At 47.0% G+C, this 17,977-nt stretch overlaps 1 protein-coding gene and 1 pseudogene across 2 annotated transcripts; one reads left to right on the top strand and one right to left on the bottom strand.

The window, feature by feature from the left end:
- Positions 1-4,930: 4,930 nt before the first annotated feature.
- Positions 4,931-17,173, bottom strand: LOC143391926 (phospholipase A and acyltransferase 2-like). Of its 2 annotated transcripts, none has more exons than XM_076844722.2 (5): positions 17,091-17,173; positions 16,609-16,715; positions 12,078-12,186; positions 8,850-9,118; positions 4,931-5,244 (listed from the first exon to the last, which is right to left on the bottom strand). In XM_076844722.2, exons 2-5 carry the CDS (start codon positions 16,615-16,617, stop codon positions 5,143-5,145), a joined length of 489 nt encoding a protein of 162 aa, XP_076700837.1. In that variant the 5' UTR covers positions 16,618-16,715; positions 17,091-17,173; the 3' UTR covers positions 4,931-5,142. The 2 variants fall into 2 exon arrangements, with proteins under 2 accessions (XP_076700837.1, XP_076700836.1); XM_076844721.2 differs by having other exon boundaries at positions 16,609-16,756; positions 17,091-17,155.
- Positions 13,522-15,543, top strand: LOC143392131 (protein FAM161A pseudogene; annotated as a pseudogene).
- Positions 17,174-17,977: the final 804 nt, after the last annotated feature.

Below are 17,977 nucleotides of genomic sequence, written 5' to 3'. Positions count from 1 at the left end.
GATCACCTCCCCAACTTATTAAAGGCCATCTACAAAAGCCTACAGCTAACTGTAAATAACTGAACAAATTAAATACTTATCCACAAATCTAACAACACACATATACTGAAAACTCAAAATTCTGATTGAAAAAAAAAAACACAACAAAGACCTAAATAAATGAAGAGACTCGTCACCTTCTGGATCCAAAGACCCATCACAGGAAGGTCAGTTCTTCTCAGGTTGGTCTGCAGAGCCAGAGAGATGCCAAACAAAACCCCACAGAATGATCTGCAGATCTGGACAAGATGATCTAAAAATGCACATGAAAAGGCAAAGCAGCAAGGGGCTGGGAGCTCAGCATGTGGGAGGCTCTAGGGTCGATCCTCAGCACCCCATAAAAATAAATAAGTAAATAAATAAGTAAGTAAATAAGTGAATAAATAAATAAATAAAATAAAGTTTTGTATCCATGTAGAACAGAAGTTATTTTATTTTTTTTAAAGGCAAAGGAGCAGGAATTAAAATAATAAAGTGGTAAGAAGTTACCATGGGGAAAAATGAAAAAGAACACAGTTCTTCCCCACTCTGGAGCCCCCTATCCAGAGCAACTAGGAAAGCAGGCAGTAGGTCTACGCTTCTGAGAGGAGTGGCTCAGGTGTCTCCACTGGGGCCCAGGGGATGGGTCCTTGTCTTCAAGGCCAACTCCTCACTTGGGTGCTGTTGGGCCACAGGACCCAGGAAGCTGCAGAAAAGGAAGGCTTGTGAGGACGTGGGCAATCTACTAAGCTCCTGGAAGGTGGCGACATCCAAGGGTAAGGGTCGGGGCTCCCCAGTCTCTGCCAGCTGCTCTGCCTGGTGCTGGGGATTCAGATGGTACACAATGGCCTCCTGTCCCTGCTCAGAGCTGTTCAGCCCAATGCTACTAGAAGAATGGCCTTAACCTAAGAAGGGCCTTAGCCTAAGTAAATCCATTTTTAAATAAAACTGCAGTCCCCACCAGGCATGCCTACAGAGTCCTCCAAGGTGGTCACCAGGCATAGCCTGATAAAATAAGTCCCTTTCCACAACCAGAGTGAAGACTCTGTCTTTTGCCTTCTCCCTGATAAAGGCAAAGGTGAGAGATCAGGGTGGAAATCACCAGACCCAATGTCCTGACCTCAGAATGAAAGACGTCCCTGAGAAACCTGGTAATAGCTGATAGGGATTGAAAGGGTGGGCAAAAGCTTCACAATTTAGCATAAATGATGGAACAAATGAACAGACATTCAACCAGCCGACACTGATGCCCACATGCCGGAGAGCCTGATGAGGACCTGGACTGACACCCAAATTCTTCTTGTCGTTATCCTGACCCTTGACATCGTCCTCACTGCTCTCAAATTCTACAGCCATATCTTGACCCTGGTGAGAATGGTGACTTCTCCTTATGACCCTCTCCTCTGCCAGCCATCAGCTTCACTCCAAGAGAAGCCTCCATGGATTCTCTCTTGATCGCTGTGGTCTGAGTGAGTGTGCGTCTTCTGGACTTAAGATCTAAGACTCGAGACTCTAGATCTGGCACTTGGGCTCAGCATGCAGAGGGCTGTCTGTCATGGGCCTGTCATGATTAAGTGTGTTTGCAGTGCTTAACTCAGAGTTGTCTGCTTTGAATTGATTGTGTCTGTTGCAGTGCCCAGCATTAAGGATGGTCATTCCTTGATTAAGAACCTATAGAGTGGAATTGTATTGAGTGATTTGAGGCTAATAAGGCATTGAGAAGGGCAGAAGCACGTGAACATTCTTTATCTCTCTCCCCTCGACTTCATGTCACACTTTTGCCCATCATGACAGCTGCCAAGGATGGCGAGTGGGCTTGGCGGTCCAGGAAGCAGAGTGGGCCTGAGCACAGCATCTCAGCTGTAAAGGAATACCTGTGGAGGAATACCTGTGAAGAGGTGCACAAAGAACAGACACAGACATACAGGGAAGGTGCAGACAGACAGAAGGATGGCAGACAAAAGGATGCCTACCCCTCTCTGCCATCATGTTTATTATCCCTGAAGAAGAAGAAAAAAGTTACATGCCATCTGATTCCATGACTGCTGAGAGCCACAGCCAAGTTGGGATGGCGCCTGGCACCTAAAGCCTGTTGTATTGTAACTGCCAAGACTTGCCCCTGTTCATTAATGTCTCTGCATAACTTAATATAGGTGTTTAAATCTCCATGTTTCCATGGTCTAATGACCTCCCTGCACCATTTATTTGCTTGCTCGTAAGCTAGTTGTTTTATTAATGGCATCACTTGTTCTACATCCCCAAAGATTCTAGTAGCTGTTTGTATAAGCCTATCTATAAATTCAGTGTAAGGTTCATTAGTTCCTTGTATTACCTTAGATAATTGACCTTGTAAATCTCCATGCCCCTGTAAAGTTTTCCATGCCCTAACCACAGCTGAAGAGATTTGTGAGTATATGGCAGGATCATATCTAATTTGTTGCAGCTGACCCTCATAAGGTCCCTCTCCTAACAACATAGCTAGAGTTCTCTGAGGATAACCGGCTGCTGCATTTCACTTAGCCATCTCTGTGCAAAATTCCTGATTGGCAACCTTCCATAACAGATATTGTCCTCCATTTAGTACAGCTTTGCACATACTAGCCCAATCTGCTGGCGTCATGTCCAAGTTGGTAATGGATTCGACCATACTTACAGTGAAGGGTGCTTGAGGACCATAGGTTGTTACAGCCTCTTTCAGCTGCTTCACCGTTTTGAAATCTAAAGCATGGTGAATTCGCTGTCCTCCTGCCTGCTCAAATACAGGGCATGCTAATCTTTGAGGTCCTGTCTCAGGATCCCATCTATCAACTGCGGGGGTTGGGGGCCACTCAGCATATGATGTCTCCATAGGTGGAGCTGTTGGTTGAATACTTACGCCCTCTGGTGATAGAAAGGTGTTAGTAGCAACCTCCCGTTGTAACTTCTCCCCTGATAGCCTTCCCTTCTCTGAACTTTCTTCCCTTTTCTGACTAACTCGAGAGACTTCCTCTTTTACTTGATCTAAAATGTCTTCTCCTTGACTAAGCAAACAAGATTGTACCAACGTCCATAACAGTAATGTGCCAACTGGCAGAGTTCCTGGGCTTTCCTTTTCTATCCGTTTTAAATCTTCACCATGATGGTTCCATTGTGATATATTTAACAACCCCTCTTTAATGAACCATGGGCTACACCTTTGTGTCGTCTTAATGTATGCCCTAACTGTTCTTGATTTTACTGAGATGCCTCCTTCCTCTAGCAATTTACTTAACACCCTTTCGGTTTGGTTTTTACTAATTTTTAATTCCATATTTCTGCTATAAAAATAACGCAACCCAACAAGATAACACAAAACAAAACCGAAACAGAATGAAACAAAAACAGAACAAAAATGCATTGTATCAATTTTCCTATTTTCTTGAAATGTATATTGGTGGTCTATCTCTTCCTCAGGGGCGAACAACTTCAAATGTTGAGCCAACCACTTTCCCCAGTTTGCCTGAGAAAGTTCTAGGGACAGGCAGCTTGAAACAAAAACAAAACAAATAAAAACAAAAACACATTGTTTTTTGAAATGGTCACCCCTTCTCTCACCCTGTCCTCAGGGGTGAGCAGTTTCACTTACCCCCAAGCTTCAGGCATCCCCCACATGGGCCACCAAATACCGCAATCTGGCTGGGCACAAAATAACTGAGCCGCCACGAGGCACTTGTAGGTTCAAACAGGAACTCCTTTATTGCCCGAACTCCACCGGCACTCCAAGTGCACTCCCTGGGAACTCTCCCCGCCCTCTCCGGGGCGGGGCACAGAACTCAACGGGAATTCCTCAAGAACTCAAAAGTAGCGGGCGCCAGAGGCAGCAGGAGCCGCCCTACTGCCGGACATCAGGGGTCTATATACAACTGAATACACAGCCTGTTTCAATCCAGCATCATCCAGTCACAGCAATTATACACAGCTTAACTTAATTATCATCTTCTTAATGGCTCGCTGGCGTCACCTCTCAACCACTCCTTCTGGCAAAATGCCAGGCGCCATCCCGACTCAGCTGTGGCTCTCAACACATGACTTCATTCTAATTAGTACTTCTTCAACCCTGAGTCCTAGCTAACTGAGACAAGGTCCAGGTTAAATGGACCTTAACATAATGGACCTCAATATGGGGCTCCTATTCTCCAGGGGCAACGCCATGGAGACCAGATAGCACCTGCAGAGTTGTCCTTTTAGCTCAGAGGGAGGAGGCTGGGCACCCCAGGTCTGGAATCAGGGCAAACCTGTGAAGGACAGTGCTACGGCAGCCAGGCATCCCGCGCTTTTGCACAGGAGTTTCCCAGTCGCCAGGTACTACCTAGCAGCCAGGCTTTCTATGTCTTTGCACAGAAACTTCCTAGTCACCAAGCATGTCACAATCACGAAGTTTGTAGACCCCAATCCCAAACACAGAACTCCCACACAGAGAGCCACTCCGCACCAGGCCAGCACAGGAAGACCAGAGCTACACACCCAGCCACGGCCGCCCCCCGCCTCTCCTGGTGCCCTCTCACACCCCCGTGCCAGGACCACTGCCTGCCTACCCTGGTCTCACTCCATCATATGTCCCCGGGGAACTGTATTAGAACACAGACTTGGAAGGGACCCCTAACTGAAGCCACAGCAGCTGGGAAATCTAAGGTCAAGATATGTCAGACAAGGTGTCTAGAGACCTCCTTCCTGGAAGGCAGTTGGTCCCCTTGTCACTAGGGCTGCACATGGCAGAGGGAGGGAAAGAGGGCTCTGGTCTCCCTTCTTCTTCTTAGAGGGACACTAATCCCTGGATAAGAGTTCCACTCTCGCCACCTCCTGACCCCAATGACACCACCTCTGAACACCATCACATTTGGCAACAGCATATGAATTTGGGGTGGGAGGGGACACAAACGTTGACACCATAACATTGTGCAATCAGCTCTCTAATAGAATTCATTCCATGCAGCGTTTCCCTCAGAAAACAGCTTCCTATGCTTTGATTGAGCCCCAATCAAATCATGAGCACTTAAACCAAGTGCTCATGATTACAAAAGAGGGAAACCTGTAAACCAAACCGTTCCCACAGGCTTGCTCAAACTCCCCCAAGGTAACTGGTGCCACCAAGATAAAGCCTTGCATTTACTGCTTTTCCCGCTTGCTTCTGTACAGCATCATCCCAATGAGGCCAGCAACACCCAGGATGACTGATGCAGTACCAATCACAGTGAAGGTGTCAGTCACCTGCAACAGAAGACAAGGGGGCGGGGTCACATCAGGAGTCTGAGCAGAGATACTTGTCGAAGGAACCTGCAGCTCAGGAGAGACCCATGATCACCACATCACAGAGGAAACAGTGACTGGCAGGGAGGGGGGATCCCAAAAGGTCAGGCCACCCAGGAGAGAGGACAGGAAGTCCCTGGTCAGGAAGGAAGGAATGCAGGACTGAGTCTCAGTATGAAAAGGGAGTCTCAAAGGAGGAAAGCGAGATGCAGCCTAGAGGTGTTTAAAGCATGACCAACCCATGGGGTGGCTGTGGGAAGGACACAGTGGCAGGGCTCAGATGTTCTAGGTCAGGGGTGGCCGATTGAGAGCTTTGAAGCAGGTGCCAATTGAGGAATGACCCCTGTGAACTCCCACTGCCCAGGGCTTGAGGACAGGGACCCACCTAGGTGTTCTTGGGGTCCCTGGTGCTCAGCCCACTGCCTGGCACAGGTGGACCCTGGTGACTTAGCTGCTGAGCAAATGGTGGACTGGGAGCAGCGCTGAGGGCAGGCTTTTGTGCAGTGAGAGGCCTGGCTTGTGTGTGAGAGGGAAGGGGTCCTGCTGAAGGACAGACTGGGGACGTCAGGGGGACCTTGATGGTTGCTGCTTTAGTGTGAGCTGACTGACATGGCCAACCACGACCTGGGGTCCCACCTTGCACACAGGTGGAACTCAGGCAGGGGGGCCACAAACACCATAAGAATGTTGGGGCTGGGGCTGGGGCTCAGTGGGAGAGCACTGGCTAAGCATGTGTGAGCCACTGGGTTCGATTCTCAGCACCACCTATAAATAAATAAAGGTCCATCAAGAACCAATAAAATATTTTCTCAGTTACTTTCTGTGCTGGTCGTTTGACAGCTTCCGTATTTTCTTGGCCCTCCCAACAACCCTGTGAGATTGGCTTTCTAATTCCCATCTCCCAGTTGGTGGTGACTGACGGTGATGAATGGAGAGACCTCACTCCAACCACACAGCTGGCAAGGGACAAGGCTCAGTTCTGCTTGTGCCTTCACAGCCAGGGAAGGAAACCTCAGTGACCCAAGGACAGATTTCTGGGGAGCAGCACCATGTGCAGGTGGGAGAAGAGAAAGGGCAACAGTGCACCATCTTATCCACAGACACTCTGATCACCTCCGTGAAGCTGGACACAAGTCAAAGCAATGACCAGAATCTCTATTCAGTCACCACTGGCAGTGAGCCTAGCTCCATTGCAATTTGTGCAGAATTAATAAGTATTTCCAAGTGAGATGAGGGTGCAGGGGTGGGAGGTGGGTGTCTTTAGAGTCAGGGAGGTGAGAAAAAGTGACAAAGGGTGGTCTCTGTAAATGCAAGGAGGCCCCCTGTGTGTGCTGCCTGGCAACTAATGAAGTTTGGATTGTATCGTCTGATGGAGATGGCAGGAGGCCCTGGCTTTTCTGATGAATAGATTCCGAAGGCATGACTCTCAGACCTTGGAGAATGACACTTCTGAGTTGAAAGGCTTCTATCTATGTCTATGTGATCTTTCTATTAATCTGTACCTCATAGAATCAGAGGAAGGATTCATAATTATAAGTCCATTTTAGTAAATGCACTAAGACAGAAGGTCTTGGGTCTATCATCTGCTGCTGTTTGGAAAAAAAACCGATAGCACATTCTCATGAAAGGCAGAACTTTCTCAAGCAGGCATTTGAAGAGGGACTGGGAAGTTCCTCGGGACAGAGCTTCATATCACCAGGGACCATGCTAGAGGTTAGTGGTCTATCAGAGCAAATTGTGGACAGAGTCACAAGGGGCCCAGAGTTCTGCAGTGCCCACAGCACACTGTGTACAGAGACAGAAGCCAAAAGACAGCTGTAGATGGGCAGAGGAGGAGCTTCCTATGGAGACAGGGCAGAAGGGAAGGAAGGAGTGAGAGGGAGAAGACAGGCGAGTCATTGAGATACCTGCAGAAGAGGCTCCCAAAGAGGGGCCCCAGGCCAGGGAGAAACTAAATGGCACAGCCACCACTGAGTGCCCCAGCCTTGCTTAAGTTGAACTCTCAGAAGAACAGCAGAGAGCCAACCACCCCTAAAACACCCGGGGGTGGGGACTGATCCTTGGGCTGTTTGTACAACCTTTGGAAGTGGTTTAGATGCATTACAAGGCAGCCCACCACACCACACGTAGCAGCAAACCGCCAGACATAGGTCCACCCTCCACAGCTGACAGGAAGGGAACCCATTCAGCAAGGTCACATCAACAAAGCAGGTCTCACCGCACCCAACGCCCAGAGCTGACCGGCGTTCTCACTATCAGCCTGGGCTGGGGCCCTCACTTTCAGAAGGTATGGGTTTTCCCTGCGCACCTCCCCGCTTCACCACAGCCCTTCTCCTACCTTACCAAAGGAGAGCCAGACCCTCCCCTGTCCTCAATTATGGGGCACAGGCCAAGGTGCAAACATACCTGGACACCAAAAAGGGAGGATAGAAGAATGCATTGCTCCCCAACAAGAGGTCTCCCCAAATAATACTCAGCCCCGTGGAGGGAGGCCTCCTGCCAGGTCCACCACCCACTGATATTAGGATACCAAAGGGAGGTGGTGTCATGGCCATGGGCATGAGCACCTTCTACTGAGCGAAAAATGGTCTTTTTGTTTGTTTGTTTTTGATTTTGGCACTGAGGATTGAACCCAGAGGCACTTAACCCCTGAGCCAAATACCCAGTTGTTTTTGTACTTTATCTGGAGTCATGGTCTCACTAAGTGGCTTAGGTACTCATTAAATTGAGGCTCTGAGCTTGTGATCCTCCTTCCTCATCCTCCTGAGCTTCTGGGATTACAGGTGTGCACCAATGTGCCTGGCAATCTATCAGTTTCTGACTAGAAAAATTATCTGATTTGACTGACACTTTTACAATAGCACCTGGCTTGACAATTGAAATTCTACCAAAGGCATTATTCAGTCATTAAATAAACTAATTGTGCAACACCAAGGTTTTCAAGAAAATCTGTGCTGGAATCACAGATGTAAAATGCAAAAAATTCCATTCGTACATATCTTCCACATTCATGATTTTGGAAATGTTTGATTTTCAAATAAAATGTCCAACAAAATATGTCTTTTTTTGGGGGGGGGTTTTGGTAATAGAACTCAGGGTCGCATGCACACCAGGCAAGTATTCTGCCACTGAGCTACAGCCTCAGCACTTCGAGTTCTTTTAAACGAAGACTTGTAAAACTGTGTCCAATTGGTCAAATCTAGCCTGTCATGTGTTTCTACAAAAATTAATAAGTGAAAAGAAATCAAGTTTTATTGGAAGTTAATAGCCTCATGTGTGTCGGCTGCTCTCAGGCTACAGAGTGACCCTGGCAGAGTAAGGAGAGGGACCAGCTGGATCAAGAAAGCTGAAGTGTTTCCTGTTGACCTTGTGCAGAAAAAAATGGGCCCAACATGACCAGAGTCCCCTTCTCCTGGACCCCACTGCTCACTCTGCCAGCTTCCCTGACCCGCATTCCCAGGCAATCTCCAAGTCAGGTTGCACTGCCAGCCCTCAGCAGGTGCCCAGCCCCTGTGAGCTGGGGAATGGTCTAGTGTCAGGGAAGGGGACACAGGCTGAGGACACACCTGGTCACTGCGGGAAACTCCATAGCGCAGCATGTTTACAAAGTGCTCACAGTTGTCACTGGTCACTGAATAGGGGACTTCCTTCCCCACCATTTTCTCTGCCTGCTTGACAATTTTGTTGGATGGCAGTGGGTCATACTTGTCATCGTGCTTGTTATTGACCCGGTACTTGTCTCCTCTGGCCACCACCGACAGCAGCTCCTTCTTCACTATGGCTCTGTCTGCCACGATGGACATGATACTCCTCATGCCAGCTCCTGCCACTTCACCTGTGGAAACAGTGGACTCAGGCCTGGGCAGGGCCACAGTGGCTCAGAGCTGTCCCCAATCAAGACAGCCTCACTGCACATTGGGAGAGAAGTGGTTTTCAGGAAGTTTTGTCCTCCTCCCCTGGACAGCGTCTTCAACAAGTGCTCCTTCCCAGCTGGAGCGGCTCTGGTAGGCAGCCCTCCACCCAGGTGTGTCTCTGGACGGCTATTATGTCTGTGTTGCTTCCCCCTATATCTGGGAAATCTTAATGCCATGGGACCTGACTTGGTAGATCCTTGATTTACTCTATTGTTAATTCCTTTCATATGATTCATAATGGCAGATAGGGGAATCCAGTGTTGAATGATGAAGAAATAAAATTAAAAAGTGAAAATGAAAACTTCCAATATACTATTCAGAAACTCATGGAAACCATAGTTGAAATCAATGGAAACTCTGTGAGTACATGGAGTGTTTCTGTAGTAGTGTTTCTGTGTACACGGTAAGACCAATATTCAGGGCATATCTGGAGAATGAATAAATCATATTTAATTGAGGTAAAACTTGTCAAGACTTTTATCACTGCCAAGATGCCAAGATTAATCACGATATTCCTAATACACTTGGTGGTGGGTAATGAAATCTACCTGGAAAGACACACTCTCTCTCTGTCTCTTTCATATTGGATTATTCATTATTTGTGGTAATAAGATATACAAAGATTTCCAATGCTAAGGATCTGAATGCTGCAGCCTGACATAAGCAGTTTAGCTTCAATACTCCATAACGAAAGGGTCCTCTATCGACTAACTGCTCAATGGGAAGGAACCAAAGCACTTATTGGGGAAAATGCTGCTTCTAAGATAATAAACCCAGGGTTGTAGCCCAGAATCTTAAAGATCTAAAGGGTGGATCCAGGTACCTCATGTGACCAAGGAGATGTGATCAGTGGACCCACCTCCCAAATCAATTGGTTAACTCTGGGCTCCTGGACACCTGGCTCGGGAATGTTCTCCAGGCCCTTGGTATTATTCTCACCTAGTTGCAGTAACAACACTCCCTACATGTGGCGTATCCTCAAGAGACATGAACTTTGTCAGCAGCCACGTGCTCTTCAGATGACCTCTATGAGCACTAAGCCACCAAAACTGTATTCACAAAAACCATGTGAAGAATCTGCAGAGTCCTGGTTTACCATCTAGGGCACCCACTGAAGGAAAACACCGGGAGACGAAGAGTAATCTTGGGGATTAGTTCCATTTCTGGTCCAAATGACAGATTGACCAACGGAGGGAATTGTTAAACAGAAATGTAAATAAGGCCACAGACTGAATGTAGACCAAAACCCCAGAGCCAGGCACGGTGTGGGGTGTCGCAGTCTGGCTGGGCACAATAACGGTGGGGGGTGACAAGCAACTTGTGAAGGTTGATACAGCAGGAGCCATTTTATTACAGGACAGCAAAGGTATATATACACTTAACTGATTATACACAGCTTGTTTCAATTAACATCATCCAGATACAGCAATCCTCATCATCTTAACAATTATACACAGCTTAACTCAATTAACATCATCTAGATACAGCAATTAGCCAATAAGGAATCTCTATCATCTAATGGCTCGCTGGCATTACTTCATTTTAATAATTATACACAGCTTAACTTAATTAACATCATCTTAATGGCTCGCTGGCATTACTTCTCAAACCACTCCTTCTGGCAAATTGCCAGGTGCCATCTTGACTTGGTTATGGCTCTCAACAGTGGGGCACCTGCCTGTAATCTCAGACACTCAGGAGACTGAAGCACAAGGATGTGAGTCTGAGGCCAGCCCGAGCAACTCAGTGAGACCCTGACTCAAAATAAAATTTTAAAAGGGCTGGGGTATAGCTCATGGTTAGAGCACCCTGGGTTCAATCCCCAGGGCTTCATCCAAACAACAAAAACCAACAAGAACAAAGGGCCCACCTCATGCAGCCCTAACTGGACACTGTCCTGATTTCCTCAGAGCCAGCTCTAACCCAGACAGACCTCCCTCTCCTGCTGTGAGCAGGACCTTGCTGCTGTCCCAGGGCTTAGACACCAACCAGGGAGCACCTGCAGCAGCACAGCCTAAGGAGGGCAGGTTCCTAGTGGCCAGGCTCAGGGACAAATGCACTCCCTCAATGACGCTTTAACAACTGAGTGTGAGCACTGCTGTGAGCTGAGCTCTTTGTCATTTTCTGTGCAAAGTCTCTGAGTTTGTGAGCTGCTGTAGGTGCCACAGAAGGTCTCAATGTCTCTCACTTGACTGACTTCCTTATGTGCACACAGGTGCATGTCCACACCACTCTACTAGTGACTTGCAGGACTGGACAGTGTTCCTCTGTGTGCAGGTGAGTGGGGTTTCCAGCATGTCAGCGTGTCCCTTAAAGCCATGATGCTGGGACAGAGAGGGAGGAGGCCCCACACCTGGCCAGGCCCTGCACAGGCTCTCCCTGCCCTCCTTCATTTCTCTCCCTCACGGCCTGGGAGACAGGAATCCCTATCCCTGCTCTTCTGAGGAGAAGCTCAACTGACTGAGGTGAAGCCACACACTCCACAGTCAGGAGGCAGAGGAGCAGGATTCCAGGCTGGCCCTGGGGAGGTTGGAGACCCACACCTGTCCATTGCTCTCTGCAGCCAGGTATAAACTCTTGGAAGCATTAATTCCTTCTATTATTGTTTGACCTTGCAGAACTCTACATACACAGCGTACTGAACCTTTGGAGGGATGCTATTAGCCAAAGAGGTTCACCCCGGACTGAACCCCACTGTAGAATGAAAAAATGGTCACTATTCTCTCCCTGAACTCTCTGATAAGGAGGACTAGCAGTAGATACTGCCAGAGGGAAGGAGCATGATTCCTTCAGTAAATTCTGACTGAGTGCCTGCTGTGCCAGCCAGTGTGAGGACCAGCACATAACTGTGGCTGTGCTCAATAGAGAAACCAGGCTTACTTGGTGGAGCCAGATGGACCACATAGCCATTTCCCACATAGATGGCCCAGTGCTGATAGCAGTAGCGAGAAATTTCAATTAGGTCTCCAAGTTTTGGTTGTTTTCCATCCTGCAACAGAAAAAGCAGACACAGTTTGAGGGGGCCTTTGTATGGAATGTTCTAGAACCTGACCTGCAAGAAGCCCCAGCCCAGGCCTACAGAATCCCTGTCCTCATCACTTGTAGGAATCCCACACAGGTTGAAGCCTCTTCTTTTCATTTACCATATGCTTGCTCGCCTGGAAAGCTGCTAAAGGACTTCGGGTCAGAGATTGTCTTTGAGGTACTAGTGGTTCTACAGTATGGAAATGTGGGGCAGTGATGGAGCCTCTGGGCTCCAGCTACAGAGAGCACATTTTATGCACAGAGAATATCTGTATGAGAAAACGATGATAAGATTCCCATGAAGGTGTATAATGACTCATTAAGGGCCACCAGCCATATGCCCAGACCTCAGTGATGCTTTTGAGTTACAGAGAGCCCACATACAGAGCCTAACCTGCCAAACACTGCAGAATACTTGCACCCCACTGTCCACCACTCCTTCAGGTAAGAACTACTGTCACCCTCCTGGACAGGTGAGGAGACTGGGTCTCAGGATGGTTAGGAAACTTGCCTAGAGAGCAGAAGAGCCAGAGGAAACCGAGATCTCAGGGTTTCCGACATTTATGCCTGAAGAATCCCAGAAGGTCCCAGACAAGTTGGGGCAGCTGGAGTCTGGGCTCTAAGCAAAAATCAAGAAAAAGAAAGACAGGATGTGGTTGGGAGTCAGAGTGGGAGGGGATCTCTTCTGAAGTTCACATGAGTGAGTTGTATTTCTGGGACACTCTGAGGCAACCAGCTGTCTCCTCAAACTCAGCTGAGCCCAGCCTCTGGCCCAGTTCACCCTGCCAGGGAGCTGAGCTGCTGCAGAGACAGGTGAGGGTGCAGCTGCCTGGAGGTGGTGGGAGATCTCCTGGGAGTTCAAGTCCTTGGCACCAAGGATCAGGAGTCAGCTTGACCAAAAGTTGGTTAATTTTATTATTCAGAAAGGTAATACCTGCCTTCAGTGGTCAGGCATGCCTGTAATCCAGTGACTTGGGAGGCCATGCAGGAGCATCACATGTTTTAGGCCAGCTTGGGCCACCTAGAGAGACCTGGCCTCATAATGAAGATTAAAAAAGGCTCCGTGGTAGAGCACTTGCCTAGCTTGCACCAGGTCCTGGTCCTAATCCCTTGCACTGAAAATAAATACATAGATTGATAGATAGATAACCACACATGTAGTGAAATGCATCAAACTGGTTCTAGTAAACACAATTAAGTAAAGGGGAAGATTGAAGTATGTCTTAGATGAACTGTACTCAGGGAATCAATTAAAAACCCAAGGGGACCAGCTGTGGCGCTCAGGCCTCAGAGGCAGGTGATGGCCATAGCACTCAGATTTGGGATAGGGGCCTCCAGTTTCCACATGCTGGTAGCTCCCAACACTGGAATGTGGGTCGCCCAGTAGGAACACAAAGACCCCCAGGGGCCCTGGCGGCATCAGTGGTGTTGGCATTGGAGGAGGAAGAGGAGGAGAAGGTGTTGTGGTCCGTGCAGGCGTCAGCTGATTTTAACACCAACTTTTCTGGAGTGGATGAGCATGTGAACCATGAGGACATCGTGCACTTTTCTGATATTTACCATCTAATGAGGAGTATTTCAGGAAGCTAGGAGAGATGAAGCTAGAAACTATGGCAAAATTAGGGAAAAAATGTATCAAGATAAATTTAAAGGAAGTTCAGCCAGTGATGGCCAAGGAAGATGCTCCTCGTGTCTCTTCCAGCTCTACATGAGAAAAGAACTCCCGTCGACCTGCTCCATTAATGAGGACATCTTCAGAGCCTGACTTAGGCCAGGCGTCCTCCTTGCATACTTCTTCCTTTCAGGAGGACATGCCCAATCTAGAAAGATACACAATGATGAACTATGCCAAGGACAGACTTTTGTGTTAAAGATTCTATTCAGTATGAAGATGTTGACTTCCAAGGAACTGAAAAAAACAAGGAAGATTAAGAAAGAATGCCTTCCTAGGATATAGTACCTGTGCCTTTTCAGATGATGAGAAGAGAACAGAAGAAAAAAAATGAGGCCATGAAATCGAAATCCATCAAATATTGAAATGGCACATCAACTGCTTAAAAAAAAAAAAACAAAAAACAAGAAGCAGATTCGGAGAGTAGGAAGAAACTCTGAGCCACTCCAGTTCCTGTATGTGTCCTTCTCCTCCTTTCTCACGATAATACCAAGCTAAAAGAAGAACGAAGGAGGTCTAGGAAGGAGGAAAACAAAGAAGCTCTTCTGAACTCACAAAAGCCATTTAAGTTTATTGCAATTTTATTGAAAACAGCCTGGGAAAAGCAGCTGAGAGACTTTTTTAGATCTAAAAAGAAAAGAAAATCCATTTAAACTAGACCCATACCTCCGTCTACTTATGATTCAACTACCAGTGACAAGTTAAAAGAAGAAGAGTGCTATAGAAACATTAAGATGCAGCCAAGGTGTCCCCTGTGCCCTATAAGCCAGCTTGCAGGCATTCTAAGTATCCGGAATAGGCTGGAAGGTTAAGGTGTAAACTCAAAGCCACTTTCATGAGGTTGAAGACCTTCCTGAGACATATAAGACAGGCTTCTCAGAACCCAAGTTTCCAAAACTCTTACCTGTCAGTAAACCCCCTGATCTTTACACATCCTCAAGGGCATCTGCTGAAAGAGAAACCATTTTGACAGACATTAGAACAGATGAAGAATATCGGAAACACATGGCCTTATCAGTCTCCATGGCAAAAGACATCAGGAAGAAGTGCAAGTGCAAAGACCATGCCTTATAGGCGCCCCCTTCCCAGGCCACAGTGTCTTCTAGAGGACGGGACAAGCCATAAGAAAGAGTGAAAAGGAAAGGATGAGAATACCAACGAGATGTACAAGAGAGAGAAGAAAAACTTAAGTAGAGGCCACTACTGTTGGAGTTGCTCAGAAAATTGCAAGAATGGCAGCAGAAAAGCATTATTCTAACACCTGAAAGGCACAAGGAATATCCAATAAGTTTGTATCAAAGAAAGGTCAAAGTGGAAAAGTATTTGAAAAGTTTGACAATCAAGAAACAAAAAGTTCCACTGAAGATAATGAAAGCTTTAATGAAGAAGGAAAAATAGGAGAGAGAATGAAAAAGAAAAACTCTTATTTTTTTATTTTATTGATATCAACAGCCAAGATTCTTGTAAGAAAAAGATGAAAATGATGGAGAAAGTGCAGAAGAGAACTCTGTCGAAGAACCAAATGGAATGGGCAAGGTCTCCCCTCGGAGCCTTTGTGGTTGTTTGCGGCACCAGAACAGCAGCAGCTGCACTTGGGATGCTGAGAACGTCCTGGGACACCTCCGTGCAGGGCTGTTGAACAAAGCCTAAAAGCTGGGTCCAACTGAGTGGTGATAATTTGGCAAATTGGAGTAAGGCTTTGCCTGTTTAGGTTTTTTTTTATTGCTACTATGGTCTGTTTGCAACTATGATCTTATCTTTTAAAGAAGCGTTTGGGGGAAAACAAAGGTTTGGGGGTCACAGCTGTTACAAATTGATTAGTTGTAAAAATATACATTATTATATTTGGTGGGAAAAATGGCTTAGAAAAGTATTGGCCTTTGATGATATAATTAAAATATTTTCTAGAAAGCATGAATCAATAAAGATATTTAATTAATTGTAAAAAAAAAAAAACTACAACAAAACCTAAAGCTATAAAACAACACTTAGAAGGTAGCTGTATATGTTTGCATAGAAACAGGTCTGGCAGAGTGCACCCCAAGCTGCTTGTGGGGAAGGAGAGAGCGCAGGGAGCCTGGGAGAAGGGCTGCCCTCCTTCATGCTCATGGCTTCGACTTTGCTTTCAGTTTCTATCTTTTTTAAATTTTTAAATTCTCTTTCCACGTGTATTTTATTAGTCCATTACACTTGTACATAATGATGAGCGTTTTGTTGCCTATACACATGCACCCCATATAGCAATTATGTTGGCCCATATCACTCCCTAACACTTCCCCCTTCTCTCCCCTCCTCCCACCCCCTGGCCCCTTTCTGCTTTTGGTTTCTTAATCAAGGGAAATACTTTCACATATTATTGTGGAATTAATTAAAAATAAAAACAGATCTAAAGGCTTTGGAATCTAAACCCCCCTCCAACTTTGGACGCTCCCCACTCTGATCTTAAACTGGAATCTCACTCTGCATTTCCTCCTTCACAAGGTGTTTCTGGACCTCATTTGGGTAAAGAAAAGCCTTCAGTGAGGTGCCAGGAGGCAGCCAGCACTCAGGAGACCAAACCCCACACAGCAGCTGAGGCAGGGAAGCCTCTGGGCTCCTGGACCCAAACCATGGTTCCCTTCCTGCTGTGTGAGAGCCCCAGACCTGCAGCCCTCTGCCCCTGCTGTCACTATTGCTTTTAAAATGAAAGCTTTAAAACCCTTTCTGGAGACTTACCAAAGTCATTCTTCTGTCCACAAGTGTTGTGTGTTGCTGGCTGGATGTCCAGACTTCTTTTCGCTTTGAGTTTATTTTTCCTTAATTCCACCTATCCAAGCCTTCAACTAGTGGAAATGTAGATCAAAGTTCACATAAAAACTTTAATCTTCGAAAAAGTGCAGGGCACATGTCCAGAGACAGTTAGATATGGAAATCAGCCAGAGGGGAGAGAGAACAGAGCTCAGTGTGCATTCAGAAAGATTTTAAAATCTCTGGTCAGTGGAAGGAACATCTCCAAAACAGGCAAACCTTTTGACCAATCACATTTCAAAACCAATCACACCACCAGAAACAGACTACCAGACACACATTCCCACAATCCTTGAAACCCAGGGAGCCTGCACAGGCAGAAAAATGGAAAAAAAACCCGATCCTTCCTCTCACCCCCAGGTCAGAAGTGCATTCATTGTAGCCCAACAGGAAACCCAAACCCTTACTACCTGGTGTGAAGAGGCTGCTGCTTTGAGACACCAGTGTGCTACCCCACCCAAGCCCCAAATTAGCGTCTCTCTTCTGACACCCACTTATCCACGTCACGTCCTGGGCAGTCCAGACAGCAAGGGGTGGGGGGGACTGGGCCAGCTTGTTGTAGGGACAAAAGAGGCAAAGCACCGAAAGAGAAAGGAAACAGTTTTATTTGGCTGCAGCCAGGTTGAGAGGGCACAGCTTTTGCTGTAATGAATCAATCCCCTGAACCCCGAGTGCAGGGAGTTTCAGAGTTTTATACCCAGCGTGTAAGGGGAGGGGCTCAGAAGTTCACAGTCTGCAGAAGTTCACATAAAAGCAGCTTTTTCTTTCACTGTTGTGGGCAAGTTAACCCTTCAAGGACAACATTTGAGAAGGGGCAGAGCTTCTTCTCCCCTTTCTTTCCTCCCCCTGCCAGCTGTTACCATGGAGCCCAATTGTAACTTATCTTAAAAATGCAGACATCTCTGTGAAGCCCAGCTCAAGGCCAGAGGCCTTGTGTGTACATTTCTACAAAGTACTATACTGGACTACGTTTGTGAAAAACTAGTAAGGGGGTGTCCAGCACCTGGAGTGCTGGAATCTTCTCGACCAGTGGCCAAGTAAACAGGGCGACATGAAAATAGGAAGGTTATCCACAATGGACTCTTTTGCAGAGACTCTTTTGCTGACAGTCCTAAAATCAGCCATGGTGAAGATTTCTGGAGAAGCCCAGAAATGTATGGAGAAAGAGGGTGCCACTACAAGCATAGCATACTCATTGTGAGGCTTGGGGAGGAAGCAAGGACCAGCCCGATGCTCTCTTCAGGCTCTCGGGAAAACAGAGCTGTGGGGTGAGCACACCGGGGGACTGGAACCCAAA

This window comes from Callospermophilus lateralis, chromosome 2 (assembly GCF_048772815.1).
Source record: "Callospermophilus lateralis isolate mCalLat2 chromosome 2, mCalLat2.hap1, whole genome shotgun sequence".
Lineage (NCBI taxonomy): Eukaryota > Metazoa > Chordata > Mammalia > Rodentia > Sciuridae > Callospermophilus > Callospermophilus lateralis.
Note: the sequence above shows the minus strand (reverse complement) of the source record. Positions and strands in the feature narration are given on the sequence as shown.